Source organism: Equus przewalskii, chromosome 3 (genome assembly GCF_037783145.1).
Source record: "Equus przewalskii isolate Varuska chromosome 3, EquPr2, whole genome shotgun sequence".
Taxonomy (NCBI): Eukaryota; Metazoa; Chordata; class Mammalia; order Perissodactyla; family Equidae; genus Equus; species Equus przewalskii.
In genome coordinates, this window is record NC_091833.1 from 8,482,071 (window position 1) to 8,508,161 (window position 26,091).

At 47.1% G+C, this 26,091-nt stretch overlaps 1 protein-coding gene and 1 long non-coding RNA gene across 3 annotated transcripts in view; one reads left to right on the forward strand and one right to left on the reverse strand.

Moving 5' to 3' along the window:
• Positions 1 to 971: 971 nt before the first annotated feature.
• Positions 972 to 6,423, reverse strand: LOC103555390 (uncharacterized). The gene is made up of 4 exons (XR_545992.2): positions 5,244 to 6,423; positions 2,242 to 2,347; positions 1,636 to 1,798; positions 972 to 1,166 (listed from the first exon to the last, which is right to left on the reverse strand). It is a non-coding gene; the product is annotated as an uncharacterized lncRNA (long non-coding RNA).
• Positions 3,985 to 26,091, forward strand: part of GNAO1 (G protein subunit alpha o1) — a 169,650-nt gene continuing 147,543 nt past the window's right edge. Inside the window, exons 1-2 of one of the 2 annotated variants that reach the window (XM_070613691.1) lie at positions 3,985 to 5,056; positions 5,273 to 5,315. In XM_070613691.1, coding sequence (XP_070469792.1) covers positions 4,939 to 5,056; positions 5,273 to 5,315 — 161 coding nt within the window. In that variant the 5' untranslated portion in view covers positions 3,985 to 4,938. The remainder of the gene's footprint in view (positions 5,057 to 5,272; positions 5,316 to 26,091) is intronic. The other variant, XM_070613690.1, reaches the window with a different exon arrangement.

Sequence of the window (26,091 nt, forward strand, 5' to 3'; positions counted from 1 at the left end):
ATATATGACCTGATTTAGCCCTTGCCTATAGACAGGTGAATTTAGTGAATAAGTATTAAAATTGATGACCTGCGGGCAATGGGCCCCACTTGACGTTTTGAGATATATACAAAGTGGTAAGATGACTCCCTCACCTCAAAGGAGTTTACAGCCCAGCAATGTGTTTCCTGAAGTGCATCCGCATCATTTGGGGGAGAAAGCATAATTGTAAAAAGGAACATTTCCAGTCTCCATCTCAGATTACGGATCAGAAATTCTAGGGATGGGGCCCAAGAACCTGCATTTTAAAAAGCATCCCAGAGCTAAATAGGGGGCCCATCATCCAGGGACATAAAAAAATTGGATCAGCACCTTCTGTCAGAGAACACTAAGTCATCTCTCAGCTGTACCCAGACATGCTTCTAAATTATATTCACCACTAAGTTTGATTGTGAGCTACACATTTTATAATAGAAATCCTTAGTGCAGAAACCTAAAATAGTGATCCACCATTCTCCCTAAAATGCCTAATTCACCTAACATTTAGTTTGGTTTCATTTAGCTCATTTCAGCCTATTTTCTTCCCGTGACAGTAGTGTTCATGAGGAACAGTAATTTTCATAATTTCAAATTTCATAATTTTTCCTTTGACAGAAATACAAAAAACTAGTAATCATAAAGAAAAGTTGAATTCAGAGATATGTGAGATATTTGGACTTTAAGAAAGTAAGTTCCCAGCAGAATTAACTGGCATATAGAGAGTCTGTATAAGACCTAGCACCTTGTATACACAAAAATCACCTGGGAGTGATTATCAATGCAGATTGCAGAAGATTCCAACTGGGTAGAAGTAACACGGGTAACTGAGTTTTTAACAAGCACCCAGTTGATTCTGATGTGAATGGTTTTGAGAAAGCATTCCAGGGGTTTCAAGATTCTCAGCTCTTATATCTGAACCTCTTTTTGAGTCTAAATCAATATATTATACATAGTAGATTGTCAATACATGCATATTTAATTAAAGTAACCACAAAAAGTAACAAACAGGGAAATCCAGTTCATCTATTGAGAGCCCACATTCTGTCAGTCACAGTCAGGGAATCTTGCTTATGTCACAAATTACTGTCCTCCAGAATTAGGAGCCATACGTAGTAAAAAACAACTTAATGTCGGCTTTGCTGTTGTTCCTTTTAGAGAGAATATAAAACATTCTAGTTACCTACTTTTAAAATTAAAAATATGCTGAACAGTGTGTGTGGCAAGGGGGACAGCTGACTGAGGGTGGGGTAAATGAGCGTTATTCTCTGGCCAACAGCAATAATCAGAGAAATATAATTCTGTGGATCATATGAAATGAAGCTAAATGGAATCTGTCCTCGATCTAAGTGTCTGTCCCCCAATCCTGATGTCAGGACTGTAATTTCCCTATTCCCACAGGAATTAATTGTGGACAAAATAAACACTTGTGGTATTATCTAATCACTAATAACTCAGAGAACTGGGATGTTCTCATCTTCACTTCCTTTGAGGGGGACCAGAATATGAGTGTGTTCTGAGTTTGTAAGCTTTCTGAGTCTAGGAAGCCTGCTTCATATATTTATATAACACGCTATTTCTCAAATAGTCTGCAAACCTGTAAAAGGAGCACTGGCTTACTACTTAATGACTTTGTGACCTTGAACAAGTTAGTCGACCCCTCAAAGGCTCAGTTTTCTTAGCTGTAAGATGGGTACGCAGGTTGGTCTGCATTCATGGTCCAGGTTCTTCCCACTCGGCCATGACTCTCCCCACACCACGGTGCCTCACTGAGGCTTAGGATCTGTGGGAGGATCACATGAGATAATTTTTGAAAAAGTGCTGTCTTAGCTATAAAGCATTACACAGACGAAGTGGATTATTATCAGTCTTTTGTGAAGCCCAACCATAAAGATGCAAAGTGACTCAGAAAAAGAAAACAGGGTAGACAAACCTGAAGTACAACATCTACAGTACCTAGAACATTACCCTGTACATGGTAGGTAGGTGCTTAATAAGTACTGAGTGAGGAAAGAAAAATAGACAAGACAGGTTTGGTTCTCCACCATACCAGGTATGATACCAAGAAGGAATAAATACACCTAAAATCAAGGATAGTTTGATTCAATCACACAAGCCCCAATGCCCCAAGAGCCTAAGATCTTAAATTAAAAATTACTTGATATGAAAGAGTATTGAAATGTAAACTATGACCCACCATCTGCAATGAAATGGTTGTATTCTTACCTCTTCAATCTTTCAGATGCAACCTTGTAGGGATAGCAGAATCTGGGTAAGCTTGCTGAATCTTTTTTCCTTTTATCTGATAGGTCTGCATGATCATCCTGGCAATCTTTAGAAGGAACAACAAATTCTGTAGAATGTTGGGTACCTAAGCTCTGTTTTGGATCTGGAAAGCTGACTTTTAATGATACTCTGATTTTAAGCAAACCAGATTTATCCCCTAAGCCACCCCCTCCCCAACGCAGACACATAAAAGGAGACTGGGGGGGTGTAAATTATTTACTTTATAAAACAGTTCTTTATAAGAGTGCTTTGTGGGTTTCCTAGAATATGTAAATGTGATTCAAATTTAAACGTACAAATTATACTACGTACAACTTTGACACCGACAGCTATTTGTAGAATGAGGCAAACCCATGCTGGGAAATAAATTAAAAGATTCAGGAGAAAAAATGTTTTCTTCTGGGTGGGCCTTTAACTGCACTTCCCCCCTGCCCCCCAGCTTTGCAAATGTATTTTTAGGCTGGGCAACATTTCCAAAGCAAGGGTGGTTTTTTCTATTGTTGAAACAAACAAGTTTGCTTTCAGAGCCACAGAAATGCCTAGCTGTTAGAAAAAACCTTTTCCACTGGCCACTTGCTTCTCTTATCCCTACACAACCTTTCCTATTGACCGCTTTCTCTAGAAGGGCCCCTGGGGCTGTCTGGTGGAACTGATTGTAAAATCATTTTGTGCAGGAGAACCAGTTTCTTCAAAATCTCAGAGACCACCCAGAACATGCCCGATCTTTGGCAAATGTGCACTTGTTTCCTCAGTATTTGATTAGCTGTACGCTGAGTAACTGACCTGGGTTTCTGGGTATTTATTTTAAAAAGAGATGGGGAAAAAGAGATTTAAAAGATGAAGAAAGGGAGAAAATGTCTTCTCTCACCAAAAAATCTATTCAAAATTCATTTTAGGTATTTGTGTTCGGGAAGGGGCAGGACAAGAGAATTCAGTGCAAAGACCTCAACCAAGCTAAATCGTCCAAAACGAGCAAAAGCGTTTAAACTTCGTGTTGAGGGAGTAAGCATTTGCTGGAAGCTCCCTCGCAGGAAAACCTGTCCCTCCCCTCGAAAGCTTCCCAAGGTGGAAGTGTCTCCTGCGCGGATACCTATGGCCGGGAATGCCGGAGCAGGGTCCGCGATGGCAAAGGGAGGCAGGGGAGGCTCCGGGAGAACAGGCCCTGGCTTTGTCTCATCCCAATGTGTTCCTCTCCCCACAGCCTCCTCTCTCACATACTAGGTGCTCAATAAATGTCTGCGGGACGCAGGAAGCGAAAAATCCGAATCCGCCCCCATGCCCCATAGGCGAATTATCCGGAACGCAGGTTTACTCAGACCCACGTTCTCCTCGCGTTGGCTGAGGTCACTCGGCCTCGGCTGCTACGGCCCCAGCAGCAGGAGAGCAACCAGCAAGGCAAGCTGCTGGGGCCAAGATGGAGAGGAGGCCAGAGAGCGAGCGAGGCGGCGCGGGCCGCGAGCCCGGACACCCACCTGACCGCCGCGCGGACTACCAGCCCCGCGCGCCCATTGACAACGAGGCCCGCGCAGCCGGCGCGCGGGGAGGGGCGGGGCGGGGCGGGGCGGGGCGGGGCGGGGCAGGGCGGGGAGGGGCGGGGCGTCCCGGCGCGCGCCCGGCCCCAGGCCCCGCCCCCGCCCGGCCCCGCACGCGCCCACCCAGGGGAGCGCTGGAGGAGGGGAGGCCGCGCCGCGCGCGCCGCCGCCGGCTGACGCGGCCCGGGCGCGCGCGCCTCCTCCGCCTCCCGCCCCTCCCGGTCCCGGGGGCCCGGCGCGCGGCCCTGCTGACGTCAGCGGGCGGCTGGCGGTGCGGGGTGCGCAGAGCCGCTGGCGCACTCGCCCCCTCCCCCGCCCCGCTGTGGCGCGCGCTCGCTCTCCCTTCATTTTTTTCTCCCCTCCCTCCCGGCCTCTCTCTCTCTCCCTCTCTCTCTCTCCCCCTGGAGCTCCCGGCTGTCCGCGGCTCCCTCGCGCTCTCCCTCTCTCTCCGGTAGGCTCTACCGAGCGATGCGAGCTCTGGGAGACAGCGACGCCGCCTCCCGCTAAAGACCTGCCCCCGGCCCGGCCCCCTGCCCAGCCCTGCCCAGCGCGCGGGGGTCGGCGAAGGCGCCGCGGACGCACCGACGGCTGAGGACCGGCGATGCACATGCACTAGCAGCACCCCCTAACTCACTCCCTGCACACCCCGCGCCGCCGCCGCCGCCGCCTCCTCCTCCGGCATCAGCGGCAGAAGGACCCACCCTGCCCCCCACCCCACCCTCCGCCGGCTCCGGCTGCGGCTCTTGCCTCGACTATTATTTTATTTATTTTGGGTCGTGCACCAGCCTCAGTGCCTGCAGCCCGCGCCTCCTCGGACCGCGGGCGCCTCCTCCCTCGGCTCCGGATCCCCAGACCCCGGCCACCCTCGCCTCGACACCCCCAGAGCCCTGCCAGCTACCGCGAGTCTCCGCTGCTGGAATCTTGTTAGCGGCTGTCTTTTTGGGGGTTTCTGGTTTCCCGACATTTTTGTTTTCAGCCAAGGGGAGGATATCGTGATTTTTTCCCCTTTGAGCCCAGGCTCTGCTCTCTGGGGGGGTGGGGGGCGCGCCGAGCCGGGGAGCCGTGCCAGCCGAGTCGTGCGGGCTGTGGCAGGGAAGGGGCCACCATGGGATGTACTCTGAGCGCAGAGGAGAGAGCCGCCCTCGAGCGGAGCAAGGCGATTGAGAAAAACCTCAAAGAGGATGGCATCAGCGCCGCCAAAGACGTGAAATTACTCCTGCTGGGTAAGGACCGGGCTGCCACCCCCATCCCCCCGACCCCGGCCCCTCCGCATCCCCTCCGCCAGCTCCCCCGCCCGACTCGCTCCCAGGAAGACCTGGTCCCGAGTTGGCACCACCATGTGCCCAGGATCGCCCACCCCCTCGCATGCCTTATCCCTTGCCCCCCCTGTTCCCCTAAGCTGACACTCACCAGTTTTTCCCCCCTGTCTGTCCCAACAGGGGCTGGAGAATCAGGAAAAAGCACCATTGTGAAGCAGATGAAGTAAGTCCCTGTGGCATTGGGATTTGTACTTATATTAAGAATAATTTTTTATCATTTGTGTTACCTTGCTCACTCCACATTGCTCTCCAGGCCCAGTTTTTAATTCGTGCACACACACACACACACACACACAGACCTGGATTTGACTCCCCTCCCCCACGCCCTACGTTGGTTCTGGGTCCTCCACCCCAACTCCCCGGGTGGGTGTTTTTTAGGGGGAAGGGAAGGGGAGAGCCTGTAGTTGTATGAATGACAGTGTCCGCCATATTGATCAGAACATCACACTATTGGCATGATTATGATCATTACTCTTGCTCGTGGGGTGTTTCGTGTGTATTGATGCCTCCATTTCTGTCTCTGTGTCTCTGTTTCGTTCTATCTCTATTTTTGTCTCCTCCTCCCTCCACCCCCCACTCCACATCCGTAATCCCACTTCCCCCTGCTGTCCTCCTGGGGCAGTGATTTTGAACTTGGCTAAAACATGGAGGGGACCCAGCCCTAGGCTGGGGGTGGAGGATCAAGTGTCTGCTGTTCATGGATTTGGTGCTGAATTGGAGGCTGTGGTTTCTGCCACCTCCCCCCCCCCCCACCCCCAAAAGAGGACGAGGGTTAGGCGAAGGGGCATGTGGGAGGGGAGGAGGTGGGTTTCCCAGCGGATGTGACTGCCACAGCTGTATCCAAGGCAGAGGTGGAAGGGGGACGCTGGCTGTGAGGCTGAATGCCCGCCCCTTGCTGCCCCCCCTCTTCCTCCCCCACCCTCCCAGCGTTCGCTCTCCTGACACTGGCAGTTTCCTTCACTCTATGGCCTTTATCAATGTATTTATTTACACTCTGCATAGGCCGTGTTCTGTGTAATCTATCCACAATGCGGATTTCAGGCCCGCTTGCCACCGCCCCCTTCTACCTTAGATATCAGTTTCCCCTCCTAATTAACTGGGGGTGGATTTGAGTGATGGTTGAAAATTAAAACAAAATGGGATATTCCTTCCCTTCCACACTTTCTCAATAAAGAGCCTCGCCCCTCCTTCCCACTCTCGGGCTCGCTTCTTGCCCCATCCGGCAGGTCCTGGAGAGCCCACAGGCGGCTTTGCTTGGGGAGGGGGTGGCCGGCGGGAAAGGGGTGCGTGCCCGCAGGGCCTCCAGGCCCTGCTGCTTCCGTTGGCCTGTCAGTTCGGGACGGAGGAGTTCGTTAAGACCGTTTAGCGAGGGTTCCACGTCGCTTTGCTGTGACACCTTGGTGCACACACAGCTCCTAATTAGGGGTTCCTGTGCAGTAAACAAAAATGATTATTCTTCAACTTGACAGAATAGCCGAAGTAATTGCATCCCGTAGGAAAACAATGGAAAATAAAAACCTCTTTCGTGGAAAGGTGGGTGGGAGACGAAGCATGCTTGCGGTTTCAGAACCAAGATGCAAAAAATCTTGCATGTGTAACAGGCATGACAAGCGGGTTCTAGGCGGCGCCATGATGGTAGGGAGTAGCGACTCGGAGACAATTTCATCCGGCTGCTTGACATGTGCTTATTTTTGTTTGAGAGCTCCCTGGAGCTTTCTTTGCAGAGGCCCCCTCGGCTCGCCGCACCCCTTTGAGCCATGGGTAATGTGGCCTGGGGCTTCTCTGGAGCTTGTGCAACCCAAATAGATGGGGAGGCGGGGCCTGGGGAATTGCTCTTTGCAACAAGGTGCATGTTGCATCTGCCTGGAGCCCTTGCAGGTCGGTAGATGCAAGCAGCGCCGCCCCTTTCTCCCGAAGGGGAACGTTTCAAAACTTCGGAAGGCTGTAATCTGAAGTGGCGGGCTCAGCCGGGTAGAAGCCCAAGCCACCGGAGCTGGGTGAGGTTTCAGGCGTTGCGAGTGGTGGACAGCGCCTAGCCGAGGCCGGAAAAGTCGGTGGGGCTCAGCTCGGTGGCACTCGGCTCGTCTCGGCGCAGGCTGGGCGCGGGGCTCGGAGGGACTCGGCAGTGTTCGGAGCCAAGTCGAGGCCCCGGCGGAGAGAGCCGAGCCGCTTCGGGGGGGGGGGGGGGCCGAAGGCGTTCGGAAACACTCGGCGGTGGGGGCGGAGAAAGAAAGGAGGGGATACGCTAGAGTCTGCAAATTAACTTTGCATCTGCCAAAACAACTCCCTACCTGCTTTTCCTGAACAGGCCCCATAAATTAGGTTGATTTAATAGGAAGTTTAAAATTATATACCGAGTCCCCCCAAAGAGTACATCGCATTTTTTATTCAAAGCGTGCTGCGCCCTCTGAGGAGATAGGTGTGCCATTTTAGAATGAAAATTCCTGCTAGTGTACGGGGCAGGAAATCTTAAATGAAGGCTGTATGTAGACCTTCGCAAGAAAGGCTTATCTGACTTGTATTGGGTTACACTGAGTAGGGGGGAAACATCAAGCGTTTGATGTTTGAGGTGGTTGAATCAGATATTCGATCATTTCTTCTCTTTTCCCTGCACTCTTCTCACTCCCACAGGACGCTTTTTTGCAGAAAAATGTCAGGCAACACTGAGATTTTGTAGGTAAAACTATTAATATTTTTTAAAAAACAATACACCGACTCTGTTTAGGAAGGAGGCTAGTTTGTTCAAAAGGCGGGTCGGAAAGATCCCTGGCCCAGGGCAGCTTCTCCACGAGGGACCCTGGCGTCCTGTCCTCCGGAAGCGTCCATGAATGGCAGCTTCTCCCCGGAGCCCTCCAGCTTGGCTTGAAATAAGTCAGATCAGGGCCTTGCGCCAAACTGGATGCAGGACTTGTTTTATTAACCACAAAATGTGGGATTGGTGTCACTGTATCCTAGTGACAAATTGTTTTGAGCCCTCCCTTGCAGAGATGATTTTACCATTTGCCACTCGACTGAGAGTCGCTTGAGTCAGGAGAACTGTCCTGTGGGTGGGGCCAGGCCCCAAAAGCTAGCTGGCATTTACAGAAAGCAATTTTTGACTTGCCTGTGCCATGCGATTGGTGATCAACCTATCAGGCTGTAGATACGAATTCATTAGGACGCTGTTTTATTTCACCTGGGCGGAGGAAACTAGAGAGTTCTCTGTGGGTGAGGCCCTGGGAGAACTTGCAGATTTCCTAATGGGGACCGGGGTTTAATAGCCCAGCCTGTTGGATTGAGAGGAAGAATATCCATATTCAGACATCTCCAGATCCTTTTTAATCAGCGTTTCCATAAGAGCAAAGAGCCATTACGTTCCGTCTCCATTCTCATCCACGTTGTGGTGTGATGATTAGAAGAACAAATAGGCTTCCGTATAGGCTCGTAGTAACTGAAGTTATATGACAAGGGTCTGGCTCGCAGATGCAGCTTAGAACGAAGTGTTAACACCCCCATCAGCCTAGGAACATTGCTGGGAGACTGACCTTTGAAATTCTTTTGCTTGATACATGTTGTAATAGGAAACTTGCATCCACTTAAGAGATGCCACAGATTAGACCGTCATTTTAAAAGCCCGATTCTGAATATTTTATTAAAAATTTCATTTGAACATAGCTTTCTGTGGTTTTTGTTTCTCTGTGTATGTGATTGTGACTAGTGTTTGGGAGCTCTGTCAGACAATCCAAAACATTTCAGTACTGAGAAATAAACAATGATAATTGAGACAGCACAAATATAATTTTACACATACAATGACTAATCAGTGACTTTTTTTACGTATGGCATTTTAAATAATTTTGCTTCTTAGGAGGTTATGACCTCATCTGTGATACAGCGTCATCATTTTTGCAGTCCATCAGTGGGACTCTTTTAGTCATTTAGACTAATTAAGATTTTTAAAAGGAAGAGTTAATTTTATTTAATTACCAAAACCTTTCCAGAGAAATCTCTTAAAGAATTATATTTTATGAAGTATGAAATCAGCGGAATATCGCTTTAAGTGACTTCCCGTTCTGAGCAAATAGTGACAACTGCTTGGACGTCTACCTGATGAAAATGCAAAATGAACTGTGGAGTTGCCATGGGCACCACAGTTTGCCCTCATTTGAGATGTTGAGTTTTCTGTGCTGTCGTGTTCAGGGTGTCTGTCTTTGGAGCATTAAGTGGACTTTTACGAAGATAGAGAGTTCAAAGGTGGCAATGAGGCATGGCTTGCTAGCTGGTAGGCTTTTCGTAAATGGACACGGTAAAATGGAGCACTTTGGATGTGCCTTCATTCCCGAGGTTCCTGCTCAATGCCATTGTAAAACAAATTTAAGGATTTGCCTGGTGAAGACGTAATTGCTCATACAAATATCTCAGCCCTTACAGTGGGATATGATTCTGAGGACAGAGCCCACCCCGTCAGGGAAGGCAGTTTTAAGACATCACCTGCTGCTGAAAGCTGGTGGTTTCCTCCTACCAGCTGACCCTGACTTTGTAATTAGGCTGCCTCCTGTTTGGCTTAGGTTCAGGGCAAGCTCGTGTTTATTCACCACACTGCTGTTCAGCGCCTACTAAGTGGCAGGCATTAGTGGAGGTGAATGGCAACTTGCAGCCATTACTCTGTAAAAGTGCAGCCATCTAAAAGGCTGTTTCCTGCACATCCCTAAAGGGTCCCGTGTTGAGGCGGGGCTCCACTGAGAGCTACTCCTCTAGCTCTGTGGACTTGTTATTTCTGCAATCATCTTGTTGGCTGCTTTGCCCCGCTCCATTCCTCCTGTCTCCATGTTTATTCAAATGGATGCACCTTGCTCTCTGGAGACAGCATGAGTGCGAACAGAATGTCGGATCAAGTAGCAGATGAGTTCTCCTTTGCTGATGGATGGTGCTCTCTCTCTCCTTACTGTTCACTGAGCTGTAAATACCCGCAGACCTTCCTGCCAGAAGACTAGCCAACAGTCCACCTCATCTCAGGAATCAGCTGTGGAATTCATGAACCTCAGTTACCTGTTGGATTTTGAAATAGAACCTGTCTGCTTGTTGAAAGGGCTTGTTGCTGATTAGGTTAAATGACTGAAACTTCATGTGGGATTGACATGACTCAAGAGGAACCCAAAACTTCTGTCCTCTATGTGTGGGGCTAGATTAGATGTACTGTGGCCAGAGTCGGAGTACTGTCTTGTTTCTTTAGCACTTGGAACTCCCCAGATTATATTGTGCTTCTTGGCGTGCCACTTTTGCTAAAGATAGGACAGGATCACTCATGTCTTTCAGCTGCTCACATACCCTATCTCTGTTAATGCTGGAGATTTCATATGAGTAGAATAAGGCCCTATTTTTCTGACATGTGCTCAGTCCCTCTGGATGCAGGGACTTGGCTCCCTGTATCTCAGGGTGTTTTCAGTCTCTCATTTCTTAGGAAGCCAGACAGACTTTTATCAGGAGAGCACATCTTGATCTAAAAGACAGTAGACAAGCTGGTGAGGGGATGACTTCAAACTGAAAAAACATTTTGGAAAGCATTACCCCCAAATTTGACACTAGCAAAGAGCAACTTTTGATCTTGAAAAAATTTTTTAAAATTATGTGTGTGTGTATGTGTGTGTGTATATACATACTACATGGATTTTAAAACAGTTAAAAGATGCTATGAGAAGGGTGCTACACCTCCCTTTTTTTTTTTTTTGAGGAAGATTAGCCCTGAGCTAACATCCACTGCCCATCCTCCTCTTTTTGCTGATGAAGGTTGGCCCTGAGCTAACATCTGTGCCTATCTTCCTCTACTTTATATTTGGGACACCTGTCACAGTGTGGCTTGATAAGCGGTGCATAGGTCCACACCTGGGATCCAAACCAGCGAACCCCAGGCTGCTGAAGCGGAGCGTGCAAACTTAACCGCTGCACCACCAGGCTGGCTCCCACCTCACTTTCTTGTTGAGTACATCATCAGAAAAAGCTTGAAGGTGCTCAGATGATCTTCATTCTAAGAATTTGTTCAAATTTGTCTCATATTTTTGTTTTATTCTCTGCCTCTCATTCATGCACTATACTGGTTAGAAAAGAAACTGTCTAACAAATCAGCCATTAGCTTAGGGGGGATGGAGAGGAAGGGCAGTGGCCTGTTATGAGTTCAAAGAAATAGGTAGTTTCCTACTTAGAGAAGCAGTTTGGCACACTTCTCTAAAATTGAGAGGTGATTAAGAACCAGGCTGCCTGGCTTCAGATCTTGGCTCTACCACCAACTAGACATGTGACCTTAAACAAGTTACTTAGCTTTTGCACCTTCATTTCCTTGCCTGTAAGATGGGGTTGATAATAAAAATAACTACATAAGAGGGTTGTTGTGAGCATTAAATGATGTAATTTAGGAAATGCCCTTCTAACATTTTCTAGAACATGGAAATCATCATAGAGATGTCAGCTATAGTTTTTCTTATTCCTCTAATTGATTTGTGGGTGTTCCCTTCCCATATGGAGTTCTCTTCTCAAGTATGTGGGACTTAGCTGCCCTGAGAGCCAGAAGGGGGGCACTGTGTTTCGTGCTCGTGGCTTCTTCCCCTTGCCTGCTCTGCAGCACCAGTTATATAACACACTGTGTTGTCATAACTGATGTGACATTTTTGATGGCGCAGCTGCTTCAGCCCTAGAGGCTGGAGTGATATTACAGAGAGTGGGAAAGAGCACTGGACCAGGAGTCAAGACAAGTAGCTCTGCCCCTGCCTCTCTGGGGACTTTGTTTCCTGAAAGAGTTAGACCCTGGGTACCTCAAGCTCCTTTCCTGTTCTGAGTGGTCTATGAAATGGAGAGTTACCTTCCTTTTTAGGGTCTTGAAGTTTTTGACACAAGGTTCTAAATATAAAGCGTCAATTATGGTTCCATCCTGTGGGGGTAGGTGGTACCCATGAAAGCTCTTTTAAGGCCAAGATAACAGCAGAATAGCAACTTGAACCACAAAGCTTTGTCAGCCAGGAAAGTCGTAGTCCTGAGAGGCATTTTGCGAAAACCACCTCTAACCAAACTTTTCATGCAGACATGGTTCTCAAACCAAAGAGGAGGATCTGAAAGTATCCTGTTAGTAAGAAACAGGATGTTTCTGGGAGCAAAGACCCAGTGACATGTTAGAGGCAGAAGTGGTTTGTCTGTGGCTTCTAGGATGCTTAGAAATGGAGACAGTCCTGGCTTCCACCAGGGTTGGCTACATGTGAAGAAACTTGTCTGGGTTCAGGTGCCTAAGGTCCAGGGAGTTGGGAGGTTGGTGGACCAGTGAAAGGGGAGGATCAGGAGAAGGGTGTGGTAGTTGTGTCTCATTCTCTGACTTGACTTCGGGCAGGTCGTTCAGCCCCTCGGAGCCTCAGTTGTTCATCTCTTCATGAGGATATGGACTTTCCCCATAGAATTTCTCAAGCCTCTGTCAGGTTTCTAGCTCTAAGGTGCAGTAAATGCAAAGAGAAACCTAGAAGCCTGACATGCAGCAGGGAACAGTGGGAGTATTTACCGCCCACAGCTTTTATCTGCTGAGCCATCTTTAGTTCTAATTTTCTTTACAGAGCAAAGGAAAAACATTGTGCTTTTCATAGCACCAAAAAATTAAAGTAAAATAAAATCCTACAAGGCTAATAGTCAGTGCCCTGAATTTGTCCCCCTACTCTCTTGATTTCGCAACCAAGTATGGTGAAAAGAGGAAAAGGGGATAATATGTAAGGATGGGACTCCGTGGCCAAGGATGTACCCTGGCTTCTCTGCCTAGGTCTTAGCTGACAGATGGATCTTCTATGGAAAATCATTACTTAAGGGGACAGCGTCTCTATGCTGTAAAATCAACCCTGGGTCACCTGCCTCCAGGGTCACAGAGCACTAATGCTTATTACACGCTGCAAATTAATTAGGTTTATGTGTCTGTCTCCCTTGTTAGTCTGGGTGCCCTCTCCCCACCAGGGCTCCCTAAAGCAGGGATAGTGACTTACTTTTATTCATAATATAGCACTGAACCCAATGTCTGGCACAAAGGAGATGCTTTAATAAATGTTAGTTGAAGAACGGAGAGGAAGAAATGAGGTGCACAAGGAATGCAGACTCATTTCTACATAAGCCAGAATAATAGTATTGAAAGCCTCTGATGGTCATGGGTTGTGTTCATCATTTTCAATCCAATCCATTATCTTTGTTTTTTTCACGTCAACCTATGAGGAAATACAGTCATCAACTCCATCTTACAGATGAGGAAGTGAGGCTCAGAGAAGTTAGGAGGCTTGCTCAAGGCCACACAGCTTAGTAAGTGACAGCAGTGGTTTCAGACCATGATTTGTCTAATTCCAAAACTTATGTCCTTTCATTCTAACCCCACACAGTTCTTACTAGACCACCCCCAGCATAGGCAATTGAGAGTTGGCAGACCAGGACCCAGGACCCACCAGCAAAGGGGATGCCAACAGTCTTGATTGAGGTCGGTAGCTGAGAGCATAGCAAGTGCTCGATTGGTGCTAGGTTCCTTCTGGAAGTGTGGAGGTGGTGGTCATCATCAGGTATCATGTTGATTCTGACAGCAGAGTGTTCCCTAACCACCATCTGGACAGCTCCTAAAGTCATTTTCCATTCCTGCCTCAGAAGTGTGGGCCATTTCTAGGTGGCAGCAGAGAGAAGCTGCCGTTGAAGGCTCTGGCTTTTGTGGAAGCAGGTGGCTTGGAGAAGACCTGGGAAAGACAAGATAGTAGGATATCTGTCCATTTAATCATCCATCCATTCGTCGATCCATCAATCCAATTGTCCATCCATAAGCATTTCATTTACTGAGGGCCTGTTGTGTGCTAGGCATATACATGGTGTCATGGAAGTAGAGAGGAAGGTCTCAGTCCCTGCCCTTGAGGAACTGAGGCTACAGGGAGCTCCATGTAAAAGACTCTTACACTTCAGGGCAGGAAGTGCCATAAAGCTATGGGAGAACCAAGGGCACCTTCTCTAGGCAGGAAGTTCAGAGGGGTCAGCCAAGAGAAAATGACATGTGGGCTGAGTCTTAAAAACAAGGAGTAGTTAGCTAGGTGGAAAAACGGAATGCCAGGTAGGGGGCCCAACATGTGCAAAGGCACTAAGACATATCACCACATGCAACATACTGGGAATATAAAATAATTTGGTTTGATTAGAGCACAGTATGTAAGAGGAGTATCAAGAGATGAAGGGCCTTGTCTATTATGCTAAGGACTTTGGATTTTATTCTGAATATAATGAGATGCCGCCAGAGGATTTTAAGGAAATGGGTGGCTGGATCCATTTGTGCTTTAGGAAGATCACCTGTGAGGCCAGGAGGGAGTCAGGTCTGGACGTTAGGAGACTAGATGGGGAATGTTATTTCTGTGATCCAGGTAGAAAAGATTAAGAACTAAATTAAAGCAGTGGGAGTGGGAAAAGGAGACAGATTTAGGAGATATTTGGGCGGTGAAATAATTGAACTTATTTGATGATCAATTGAAAGGGCATTGAGGAGGAACTAAATTTTAAAGGGTGTAGACAAGAATAAGTCCAGGGTTCCTGGCTTGGGCCACTGGTGGGATCGTAGTGTCGTTCTCTGAGATGGAGAAATGCGGGAGCAAGAGGGAAGACAGAGAGAAAAATGATGACTGACTTTGGTCATGTCATTGACGCTCGTGGATCATCCAAGTGGAGATCCCTGGCAGGCAGTTGGATATGTGGATTAGGAGATAGAACACACCTGGGGAGAAGGGTCAATTTGGAATTCTGTGGTGTTTGTGGGCAGTGAGAGCCGTGGAAGTTGGTAATCTCACCAATCTGAGTGAGAAGGGGAGAGAAGGCCGAGGATACATCTCCCACCACACTCACACACCCCAGCTCCAGGAGATGAGAATCACTTAGGAAGAGGAGCCTGTGAGGGAAACTGAGGAGTGAGCCGAGAGATAGGAAAGAAACTTACATAGAGCAGCATCATGAAAGCCAAGGAAGGAAGGAGTTTCAAGAAGGTGAGGAAGTGGTTAGTGGAGTTGGATACTGCAGTAGTCAAATAAGTGAAGACTGGCAGGTGTCCATTGGCTCTGGAAAGTTGCTAGTGACCTTGGCAAGAGCAGTTCCAATAGAGTTGCAGGAGAAACGCCAATGGTAGTGGGAGTTGAGTAAGTGGGACTGAGGAAGTTGAGGCTGTGAATGGAGACTCTTGGAAAAGAAATCTGGGCTATAGAAGGAAGGGGACAGAGGTAGGGAGAGAGAGAGGGAATAGGGCTCTGGGAGAGCTTTCTTTTTACTGTTCCCTTGGCTAGCATGGCAGGACTTGGATCCACTGAGAAGCTGTAAAGAAAGAGCCCAGATGGAGGGAGATGTTGAAGATATGGGAAAGAAGTATTAGAAGGAGCAGAGCCCCAAGAGGGTGGGCAGAGAGGGGGTGCAGAGTGTGGACTGTGGCTTGATCTCCACATGAATGTGTATCTTTTTCCCTGAGACTGACAGGAGGGCAGTAAGGATGGGAGTGGGTAGAGAAATTGGGGGGCAGGATGGAGGGAATAAGAAGTTGAAGGAGTTCCTGCCTTATCATTTATTTTTTTCTCTGTGAAGTGGGAAGAATTAAACAGCAGCTGTGCTCATTTACCAGCACACTAAAGACTGGTAACCTTTATTCTATTCAAAGCACTCATTTATTCATTTACCCACTGTTTATCTAGCACCTGTTATGTGTTAGGCACTGTTCTAGGTGCTTGGAGATTCAGTGGTGAGCACGTCAGTCCCAGGGGAATCAGGCAATAACTCCAGAAACAAATACTTGCACATAGTCATTGCGGACAGTGAGAATTTTCTGGGGTCACACTTTTGCGTGGGGCCTTACACTGATGACTGGTGGATCCAGTTCCTGCCCTCAGAGAGTTGAATCAAGTGGAGGAGACAAATCATTGCTCTGAGGGCACAGAAGAGGCAGCGATGGAGTTGAGTTTGGACAAGGGCTCGGGATTATGCTGGAGGCAGCTAGGTGGAGAAATGAGAGTTCAGTGGACATCCGTTGTTTGTTGTTTTACTCTGCCCAGCTTCATTCATTCTAGGCTGTTCCGGTAGAGCTGCCCCTCACTGCCCTTGCTGCCTGAAGACAGAAGTGGGCATGTGACGCAGCCTTTCCCATTCACAAAATCCTGTTCTCTTGGCCACAGTGATTGGCCCAGGGGATGGGATGTGACTCTAGCCAGGCCAGTCAGAGAGCTTCTCTGGAATTTTATAGGCACTATGAGAAAGAAGCTGTTCATCTGGGATCCCAGCAAGGTCCTCACTGAGTTATAATGATGAAAGCCTGGAGCTGTCTGTGGCCATCTTTCCACATCTGCATTACTCTCTGCAAGGAGGAAGCTTGCTTATCATGGGACACACTGTGGCTTTGAGAGATTGGGAGATAGGGGAGGGAATGGGGAGAAGAGAGGAGAGAGAGGAAGCCAGAGGGACATCTGATGAAGCTGGCTCATAAGCTGACCGTTATGTGAACCAATAAGTCTCTTCTTTTACGTAAACTAATTTGAGCTGGAATTCTCTCCTTTACAACCAAACTCATCCAGATGAAAAGGGTCAGGGCTTCCAGGAAAACAGGAGCAGTATGAGCTAAAGCATAAAAGCAGAACTCAAACATTCAGGGCACCCTCAGGGAGTTGTGGGCAGTCTTAGGCGACTGAAGAGTTGGGAGCTTGTGGGAGTAAGAGGAGGGGTCTTTGAAAGGAAGAGGGGCCTAGACTGTAGGGTTGCCGGGTCTTTTTGTTAAGGGGTATATGCTTGAGATACGTAGTAGGGAGCACTACCCTCCTTGGTAGGGTAGGAGGGTGCCACGTCGGGAGTACTTGGAGAAGGGAGACCGGATAAGGGGCTCAAGAGCAGAAGAGAGATTTTCATAATCTGAACTAGGCTGGGAAAGACAATGAGGAATTGGATGGGGGAGAGATTTTGGAGGCAGACTAGATGAGACCTGGTATCTCTCTAGTTGAACGAGGAGAGAAGAGAGGGCATCAGAGAAGTCCTCCCAGTTTTGAACCTGGGTGATGGAGTTAGGAGGCCTAGAAGCAGGGAGAGTGGTGGCAGTGGGAAGATGGCAGGCCACACCACAAACACGAATTCCAGGTCCTTGCAGCATAACTTTGGCATTAAGCCCACAATGTTCAGTGGTTTTCTTAGGAAGTCGTTCTGGCATTTAGAAGAAAGGTCAGGGCTGGAAGGAGAATTGGGCTCAGGTGTCCTGTGTGGCAAGGCCATGAGATTGAATACAGCGTCCCTCAAGTGAGTATGCAGATGGAGCGGAGGAGGGGGCCCCAAGGAAGGAGCCCCCATCGTGGACGTGAGCAGGGGAGCCTGCCTTTGGTAGACCCGTAGGTAGCTCCAACTGGGAAAAGGGGCCAGAGGAGCAGGAGGAGGACCCTGCCACATGTGGATCCCCCAAGGGAGGGAATGTGCTTCGGAAAGTTCTGTGTGGAGAGCAGGGTTCTGTTCCGTGGCATCGCCCAGCTAGATAGGGACTGAGAAAAGGCCACTGTATTGGTGCCTGAGGTTGTTACTGGCCTTTGAAAGAGCAGTTTCAGTGGAGGGAAAGGGATAGAAGCCAAACTTAAGAAAAATTTTCCCATGGAGATAAGTCTGGACTGGAAATAAAGAAACCTGAGTTCTGGCCCAGCTCTGTCCCTATGTATCTTGGTGGCCCCAGGAAAGTTCCTTAACTTCTCTAGGACTTAGTCTCTTCACATAAAAATTAGGAAACTGGACCAAATGAGCTATAAGCTTCTGCTGGATTCTTGAGGTCATAATTTAAATTTTGCTGTCCAACAAAACACATGTTCTCGTGGCAAAGGAATTGCCCGCCTTCCCCCTTAGTCACCCCCTACTGAGATAATGAATTATAACAAAATTAAGCTTTCAGAACTCTAGTGCTAATTGAGAAAGAAAACTGGGACATCAGCTCAGGGAACTGTGGAAACCAGTGCGTGTTGCGTCCACGTATACTCGCCGCTGAGGGCGTGGAGCCCCGCGAGGTGGGGAGTGGTCTCGTAACACCGGCAGGGTTTACCATGCCAGGATCATGTGCTGCTCTGCCACGGGGCGGAGGGTGGAAAGTGGTTCCAGAACACAAAGACGCAACAACCCTGGGCGTCCCCCTCTCTCTGAATTATGAGGATGGGAGAAAGAAGGCTTGTGAGCCTGAGCCGGCTGTGTGGGGCAGCTCCAGTTAGGGTGGGTGAGGAAGAGCTGGAGGGACCCAGCCTCGGGAGGAACAAGCTGAGGGAACCAGAGGCAAGGGCAGAGAGGCACCAGCTCTGTGTCCCTGGCACCTGTGGCCCTGTCAGTGGGGGACTTTGGATGGCGCTGGGAATAACCTGCTTCTGAGCAGTGGCCATTCTGCCCACCTGTTTTTCTCCATGTGCAATATAAGGCCTGCTTCTTCTTTGAACCCTTCCCTTAGGGTTTCAACCACGTGGCCTCACTGTTCCTAACTTCTTTGGCACGTGTTTGTTCATTCTGTGAATTCCAGTGGAAGACCAGCCATGTGTTGGCATTTTCTAAGTTTTTAGGAATAGAGACCTTAATAAGACTGACAAGCTCCCTGCCCTCAAGGCCCTTACAGTTTTAGAGAACGGAGATGGACAGTAAACAAGTGAATGGCTAAGCAAGGTCATTTCATGTACTGATGTGTTCTAAAGGGGGAAATTGGGCTTAAACAGTGGTGAGTGGTTGGAGAAGATGAGGGATAAGAAAGTGGGTCAGGAAGGATCTGAGGAAAAGGAGATAACAGATGCGAAGGCCCTGAGGCAGAAAGGAGCAAAAAGAAGGCCCATGAGACTGGACTGTAGGAAAGGAAAAGTGATACAAAATGGGATAAAAGAGGCAAGGAAGAGCTGACTTGCAGGGCCTGGTGGCTATAGAGAGGCATTTGGGTTTCATTCTGAATGCCATGGAGAGTTGAAAAAACAGGGGGTGACCTGACTTCTGCATTAAAAAGATCTCTCTGCATTCTGGAAAAAGCAAAACCATGAGGACAGAAATCACATGAGTAGTTTCTAGGGGTGGTGGGAGGGAGGGATTGACTACAAAGGGGCACAAAGGAACTTTTGGAAGTGATAGAGATATTCTATCTATTAACCATAGTGGTGGTTACACAACTGTGTATGCTTATCAAAACTCATCAAACTTTATATCTAAAATGGGTGAATTTACTGTAAGTAAATTATACTTCAATAAATCTGATTTATAAAATGTACATTTTTTTTTAATAATAAAGAAGGAATTGCAGTAAGCCTTACCCGGTGCCTCCAGCTGCTGTGTGGAAGATGGCCGGCCGGGAGCAGGCGTGGAAATGGGACCACCGTGCAGTCGCGCAGCCCGGCCGCTCACTGCTGGTCTCACAGTCTAGCTGTGTCATGTGCTGTTCCCGGTGGCTTCCTTACATCAGTTTATTGATGTGTGTTCCTGGTTTTCCTGTTTACATAGCTTTCCTTTACAACTGGCTTGAAAGCCCGATGTGGGTAGAAACCATCTGCTGCTTTTGTGTGGCCCGTGGTAGATGCTTCTTATGTGGTATTTTCCTTACATTTCAGTGGTGCTTGAAAGTTTACAAGCTGCTTCTACAGTCGTTGTCTCCTTTGAGCCTTGCAAAAGTCTCGTCAGGCTGTACGGACAAGGCTGAAGCCCCGTTTTGTAGATGAAGAAACTGAAGTGAAAAGAAGTCAGTATAGCAATGTTAGAGAAGCATAAATTTGGGAGATCCTTGGCTTTGCCGTTTGTTGGCTATCAGTGTGATTTGGGGAAAATTACTTAATCTCTCTGAACTTCAGTTTCCTAATCATTAAAAAGAGATTAAAAAAAATAAACACAATGCAGGTACACTGTGAGGATTAAATTAGGTAACCAACCAAAAGCACTTAGCACATAGTTGAAATTCAGTAAATAGTAGCTATTTGTGTCATTTGTACTATCAGAGAAAAAAGTGATTTATTTAAAGTGCTGTGGCCAGTACATGATGAAACTAGATCCTAGTTTTTCTTGTTCCAGGTATGTCTCCTTCCATCGCCTCACTTAGTACATTCTTACTGGTTGTCAGTTGATTGGTCCAGGATCAATTACTTTTTTACCAACTCAGATCCTTGAATGCAGTCATTGGTAAATTCAGCAAATATTGATTGAGCATTCACCGCATGCTCAACACTGTATAGACACAGGATATAATGGTGAGCTAAGACAGGCTCCATCTCTGCCCTCAAGGGTGGAGATGCCCTTACAGTTAATCAGCATTGCAGCCAGCTGAGAGGTGGAAAATGCTGAGGGAACACCTACCTCACTTTGGGGTATGGGAAGACTTCCCGGAGGAGGCAACATTGAAACTGTCCTTTTTAAATCAACATACAAGCAAAATGTGTGTTCGTTTAAAAAAGCAAGCACTCATGTAACCATCACTAGGTAAAATACTAGAGCATTGCTAGTACCCAAGAAGGTCCCTAAGTACCCCTTCTTGATCACAGCTCTCTCCCTCATTCACTACTAGCTTGACTTTCATGGTGTTTCCTTGCTTTTCCACAGAGTTTGTCACCTGTGTATGCCCTGTGTGTGTATCTTCATCATATAGTTTAGTTTTGCCTGGTTTTGCTATAATTGGAATAATGCTGTTATGTTTTGTCATATCTTTTTCATTGTGTTTGTAATATTCAAGTTGTGTGTAGCTGTACTTCATTCATTTTCATTGCTGTATAGTATTCTATAGCATTGGTCATATGAATATTTATAATTTTTCTATGTAGCATTCACAAATATTTATATATACTCCTGAATATGCCATATATTATTCACTTCACTGCTATATAGTATTCATTGTTATGTACCAGCTATGACTGTACTGTAATTTATTTATCCTAGATTCTCTCATTGATGTGCTTTTGGGTTATTTTGAGTTTTGGGCAGTTATGAAGGATCCTGCTATCAGTCCCTATGTAAATCTATATCCTGAGCCACATGCATTTGTGAAGAGTTCTTTGAAGTAGAATTGTTGGGAATCTTCAACTATGTTAAATAATGCCACTTTGTTTTCCAAAATGGTTATTCCTTGTTACACTCCCGCTAGCAGAGAGAATTCCTGTTGTTCCAAATCCTTGCCAATATTTAGTATTGTCAGACTTCTTAATTTTTGCCAAATGGAAAGGTAAGTACTTGTTTTTCACTGTGGTTTTATTTTGCATATTCTAGATTACTAATGAGGTTGAACAGCTTTTCATATATTTATTGGACATTGGATTTTCTCTTTTGTGAAGCACTTGTACTTTTGTTACTCTTTTTATTAGGCTGTAATTTTCTCATTAATTTGCAGGAGTTCTTTATATCTTCTGGATACTAGTCCTTTTCCAGTTTTATTCATTAAAAATATTACCTCCTGTTCTCTGGTTTGTCTTTTCGCTTTGTTAATGGTGTACTGTGATAAAAAGGTGTTCTTATTTTTAACGTAGTCAGATTTTTCCATCTTCCCCTTTTTGGTTACTGTTTTTGTGTCCTGTTTAAGAAATCTTTCTTTTATCTTGAGGTGCCAAAAACTGTCCTCATTTTTTCACCCTCTTCAAAAAGCTTTAAAGCTTTTTTCCTTTTGCATTTATTATTTAATTCACCTGTAATTGATTCTTGTATGTGGTGTAAGATAGGGGTCCAGTTTCATTTTTTCCCTTTGTGGATACCCATTTGTCCCAGCACCGCATGTTGAAAAGGCCATTTTTCAGTCACTGCTCTGTAGAGCCACCTGTCAGAAGGCACATGTTTATATTTGCAGGGACCTGTTTCTTGGCTCTGCGTTTCGTTCTGCTGGGCTCTGTTCCTGTGTCAGTGCCACACTATCTTATCACTGTAGCTCTCTAGCATGTCTTGATATTTGGTTTAACAAATCCCCCTGCACCATGGTGGTCTTCATGAGTCTTTTGGCTGTGCTCAGCCCTTTGTGTTTGCATGTAAATGTTAGAATCAGTTTATGTTATGAATCTATTTCAGTAGAATTGACATCTTTAAGATTTGGCATCTTTACATCTTGTCTTCCTGATCCATGAGCACGTTATGGTTTATCATTTACTTAGGTTATCATAATTTATCTTAAAAATATTTATATGGGCCGGTCCCATGGTGCAGCAGTTAAGTTTGCACGTTCCGCTTTGGTGGCCCAGGGTTCGCAGGTTCGGATCCCGGGTGCAGACATGGCACTGCTTGTCAAGCCATGCTGTGGTAGGTGTCCTGCATATAAAGTAGAGGAAGATGGGCACTGATGTTAGCTCAGGGCCAGTCTTCCTCAGCAAAAAGAAGAGGATTGTCAGCAGATGTTAGCTCAGGCGTAATCTTCCTTAAAAAATATATGTTTATAATGTTTCCTATAGAAGTCTTATATACTTTTTGTTAGATTTATAGCTAGATACTTGATATTTACAATGGTCTTGTAATTGCTTCTTTTTTTTTGAATTGCATTTTGTGTCTGTGGCTAGTATATAGAAATACAATTGATTTTTGTATATTGATTTTGTATTCATCAACCTTACTTAATTTTTATATAAATTCTAATGGTTAATCTGTAGATTGTGAGGCCCAGAGAAGGGGACAGCCAATCCAGGTCTCCATAGCTAGCTAGTAACAGAGCAAGAATGAGTGTGGTCTCATTTCTCCTTAACTTCCCAAAGGAGAATATTCAGGAAGAGTTGAGAGAAGCCAGATGGGGAGAAAGAAATAACATTTTTTGAACCCCTATTATTTAAGATTCTTAGGGGGCCAGCCCCGTGGCTGAGGGGTTAAGTTCGTGCACTCCACTTCGGCGTCCCAGGGTTTCACTGGTTCGGATCCTGGGCACTGAATGGCACCGCTCATTAGGCCATGCTGAGGCGGCATCCCACATACCACAACTAGAAGGACCCACAACTAAAATACACAACTATGTACCAGGGGGCTTTGGGGAGAAAAAGCAGAGAAAAAAAAGATGCTTAATAAACACAATCAGCTTAATCTCACTGGAGGCAGGTTCTTGGTTTTCCCTGTTTTATAAATGAGAAAGTGAGATTCAGAGGGGTTATTCAAAAAACTCTTTCAGGGTCACACCTTGGTTCGTCACAGAGAGGACATTCCAGAGTGGGAGGAGTCCTGTTGCTCTGTCGTGCATGTACGGTCTCTATGTCTTCTGCATTCAAGTTTAGACACTCATAGAGCTCCCTGGGCCTCCTACCCTCCACCATGCTGTCTCCCAGGGCCCCAGCCCTGTGCAGATCTGGGGCCGTCTCTAATAAAGCTGTACCAGCAACCTTGGACTCACACAGGCCTGCTTATTGTCAACTCTTGGGTTGAGTTCCTACCCAAAGTCCTGAGGTCAGTTTCCACCCCTGCCCCCCTACACCGTTCCCTCTTAACCGAGAAAATTAGTTCACAACTTGTTGGGTTCTGGGAACCAAATTAGGAGTTGCCCTGGGCATCTTGTTTCAGTCCTGACTTGAAAGTATGGCTGGGGTTTTATGACCCTGCTTTGTTATACAGTAGACTGGAGAGGATTTATGGTTGAGTCCTTCCTGGCACCCTTCCCCCAGTCTTGCTGATTGTCAGGAGCTGCCTGCATGCAAGGAGGTGGTTTGCTGTTGCTGGCTGCACAAGAGAATCGTGAAACGCTCTGTTTGTGAACACAGCCCAGCAGCGCTCTATTCAGGATGACAGCTTCCTACTCTGGAACACACGGCCCTTCACAGGCTGACTGTAAATTATGCAACTCCAGAGCTAAACAATGAGGAGTAATGGGGAGAAAGGAGGGACAAACTGCAGATTTCAGCCTGGGTCTGAAATGTGAGTGTGCAGACTTAGGCTACTTGGCGATTGATGGCAGGAAGGCCTTTCGCAACTGAGAAAAGCCAGGAAGTCCTGTCACACTGCTACTTGTGAGAGTGGGTTTCACTTTTTTAAAAAATGTAAATGTTCTTTTCAAACCCTGTTTACCAATTCAGGGAGAGTTTTAGAACTAGGAGGGACATTTACAAAAGAAAGTAGTCATTTGGTGTTAACCAAAAGTAGGTGAATGCCATACACAGTTTTAACCTTTGTCCTGATGGCCCCGAGTTATTTTTTATTATTGCTTTGTGCTGAAAATCACCAGTGCCCCTATGGGCAATTGGTGCGCAGAGTATCCCCCCCAACCCCGCATCATGGACCTGGAATGCAATTACCTCTGCTTTGATGTGCTGTATATCATTTTCCTGTCTCTTCACTTGTTGTCATCCTTCACATCCTGCTCTTTCCGTGTTCCTACCTCAAGCGTTATTTCCCTTCTCTTGTTCTGCTCTGAATCTGCAGTGGCCTGGAAGACCAAATGACTGGGTTTGTAGCAGTAGTGTGTAAGGCAAGAATGAATAGGATATAAGCGAGGACCTGAGGAACTCTTCACAGAGCAGAGTGCTTGTGCTTTAGTGCCTGAACGTCTCTGCATTTCTGCCTCCTTATGACACAGGGTTAAGTATGTAAAAATGCCTTGGCAACTGTGAAATGCTCTACAAATATAAGCGATGAGATGAGGTTGCTATTGTTGTGCAGTCCGGTGCTCAGAGTTCTTCATTGCCCTTCATGGCTCCTGGCAGGGTTTCAGTTCGCAGAAATGGCTGCACAAGTAGCTTCTAGATAAGAGTGATGTACTGTCATTTGTTACAGAAGATTTGGGGCTGGCTTCACCAGCGAGGAGGCTGGTATGAAGAATCTCTATGGCAAAAGCGTTCTGCCGGGCCCTTTCTGTAAGTGGACATGGGCACACAGGAGTCAGACTGCGTGATAGGCAGGCCCGTCCCCAGGAACCCTCCCATCCCCAGGGTTTCTGCTCACCTGCGTGAGAAGTTAAGGTCACTCAGTGAAGCCAGGCCAGACCCAGTTGCTACTTTTTAGTCAAGACCCACACTAGCAATTCTTTTGGGAAGACAGGATGTGAATTTAGCTGTTTTCAGATGTTTGTAGTCCTTATACTAAAGTATTTGAAACCATTTGGTTACAGTGGTTTTCGCCAATGTTATTGTTCAATCTTTTTTTTTTTTTCACTCTGCAGATATTTATTGAGCTCCTACTGTGTGGCAAGCCCTGTTTTAGGTGTTGGAACTGAGCACAACACAGCAAATCCCTGCCCTCAAGGAGCATTCTTACCTTCTAGTAGGGGAGGCGGGCTGTAGGCAGACAGGTACAGTCTGCGCTAGGCCCTCTGGTGGTAAATGCGAGCGGGGAAGGATAAGGCAGGGAATGGGGAGGGGAGGTTACACGTTTTAAAAGTTGTCAGGGAAGGCCACACGGAGCATTGGAGAAATTGGAGCAAAGACTTGATGGAGGTGAGGGAGCCAGCCCTGTACAATGGGGGAAGAGTGTTCTAGGCAGGGGGAATAGAAGGTGTGAAGGCACTAAGTCAGGAGTGTGCCTGGTGTGTGTGAGGAACCGTGAGCTCTGTGTAGCTGGAGCTGCAAATGAACTGGAAACATGGGTGCCCTTGTGGGGTTTGTGGTTATTTGGAGAGTGGTCTCACTTAAAGGTAGAGGTCAGAAAGAAAGCTCCATCACTAACCTGCACACATCTTTGTCTTGTGGGCGTGTGGACTGTGTTATTTCCCTGCAAGACCAGCTGCTTGGGGGCGGGGGGACTGGAGTGTCCTGTGTGTGTGTCCTGACAGAGGAGGGACATTGGAAGGGAGGAGCCCTTCCAGGAGTGAAGTGGTTTGACTCTGCATGGCTTCGGAAGGACAGGTCATTCTGGCTGGTCTTTGGGAGACAAGCATCCCGGGAGTGTGGGCCGCTTGTGCTGCTGGTCCCCAAGTGGGGAGGCTCTCATCCTGCAGTTCCCAGACCACGAGCACTGAGGCTGGGCCTGTAGACCGAATTCAGGGTTCCTCACCCAGGTGTGGCCTCAGCCCTGGACACACTCAGCAAGCAAACCTGGGGTCAAGGTGC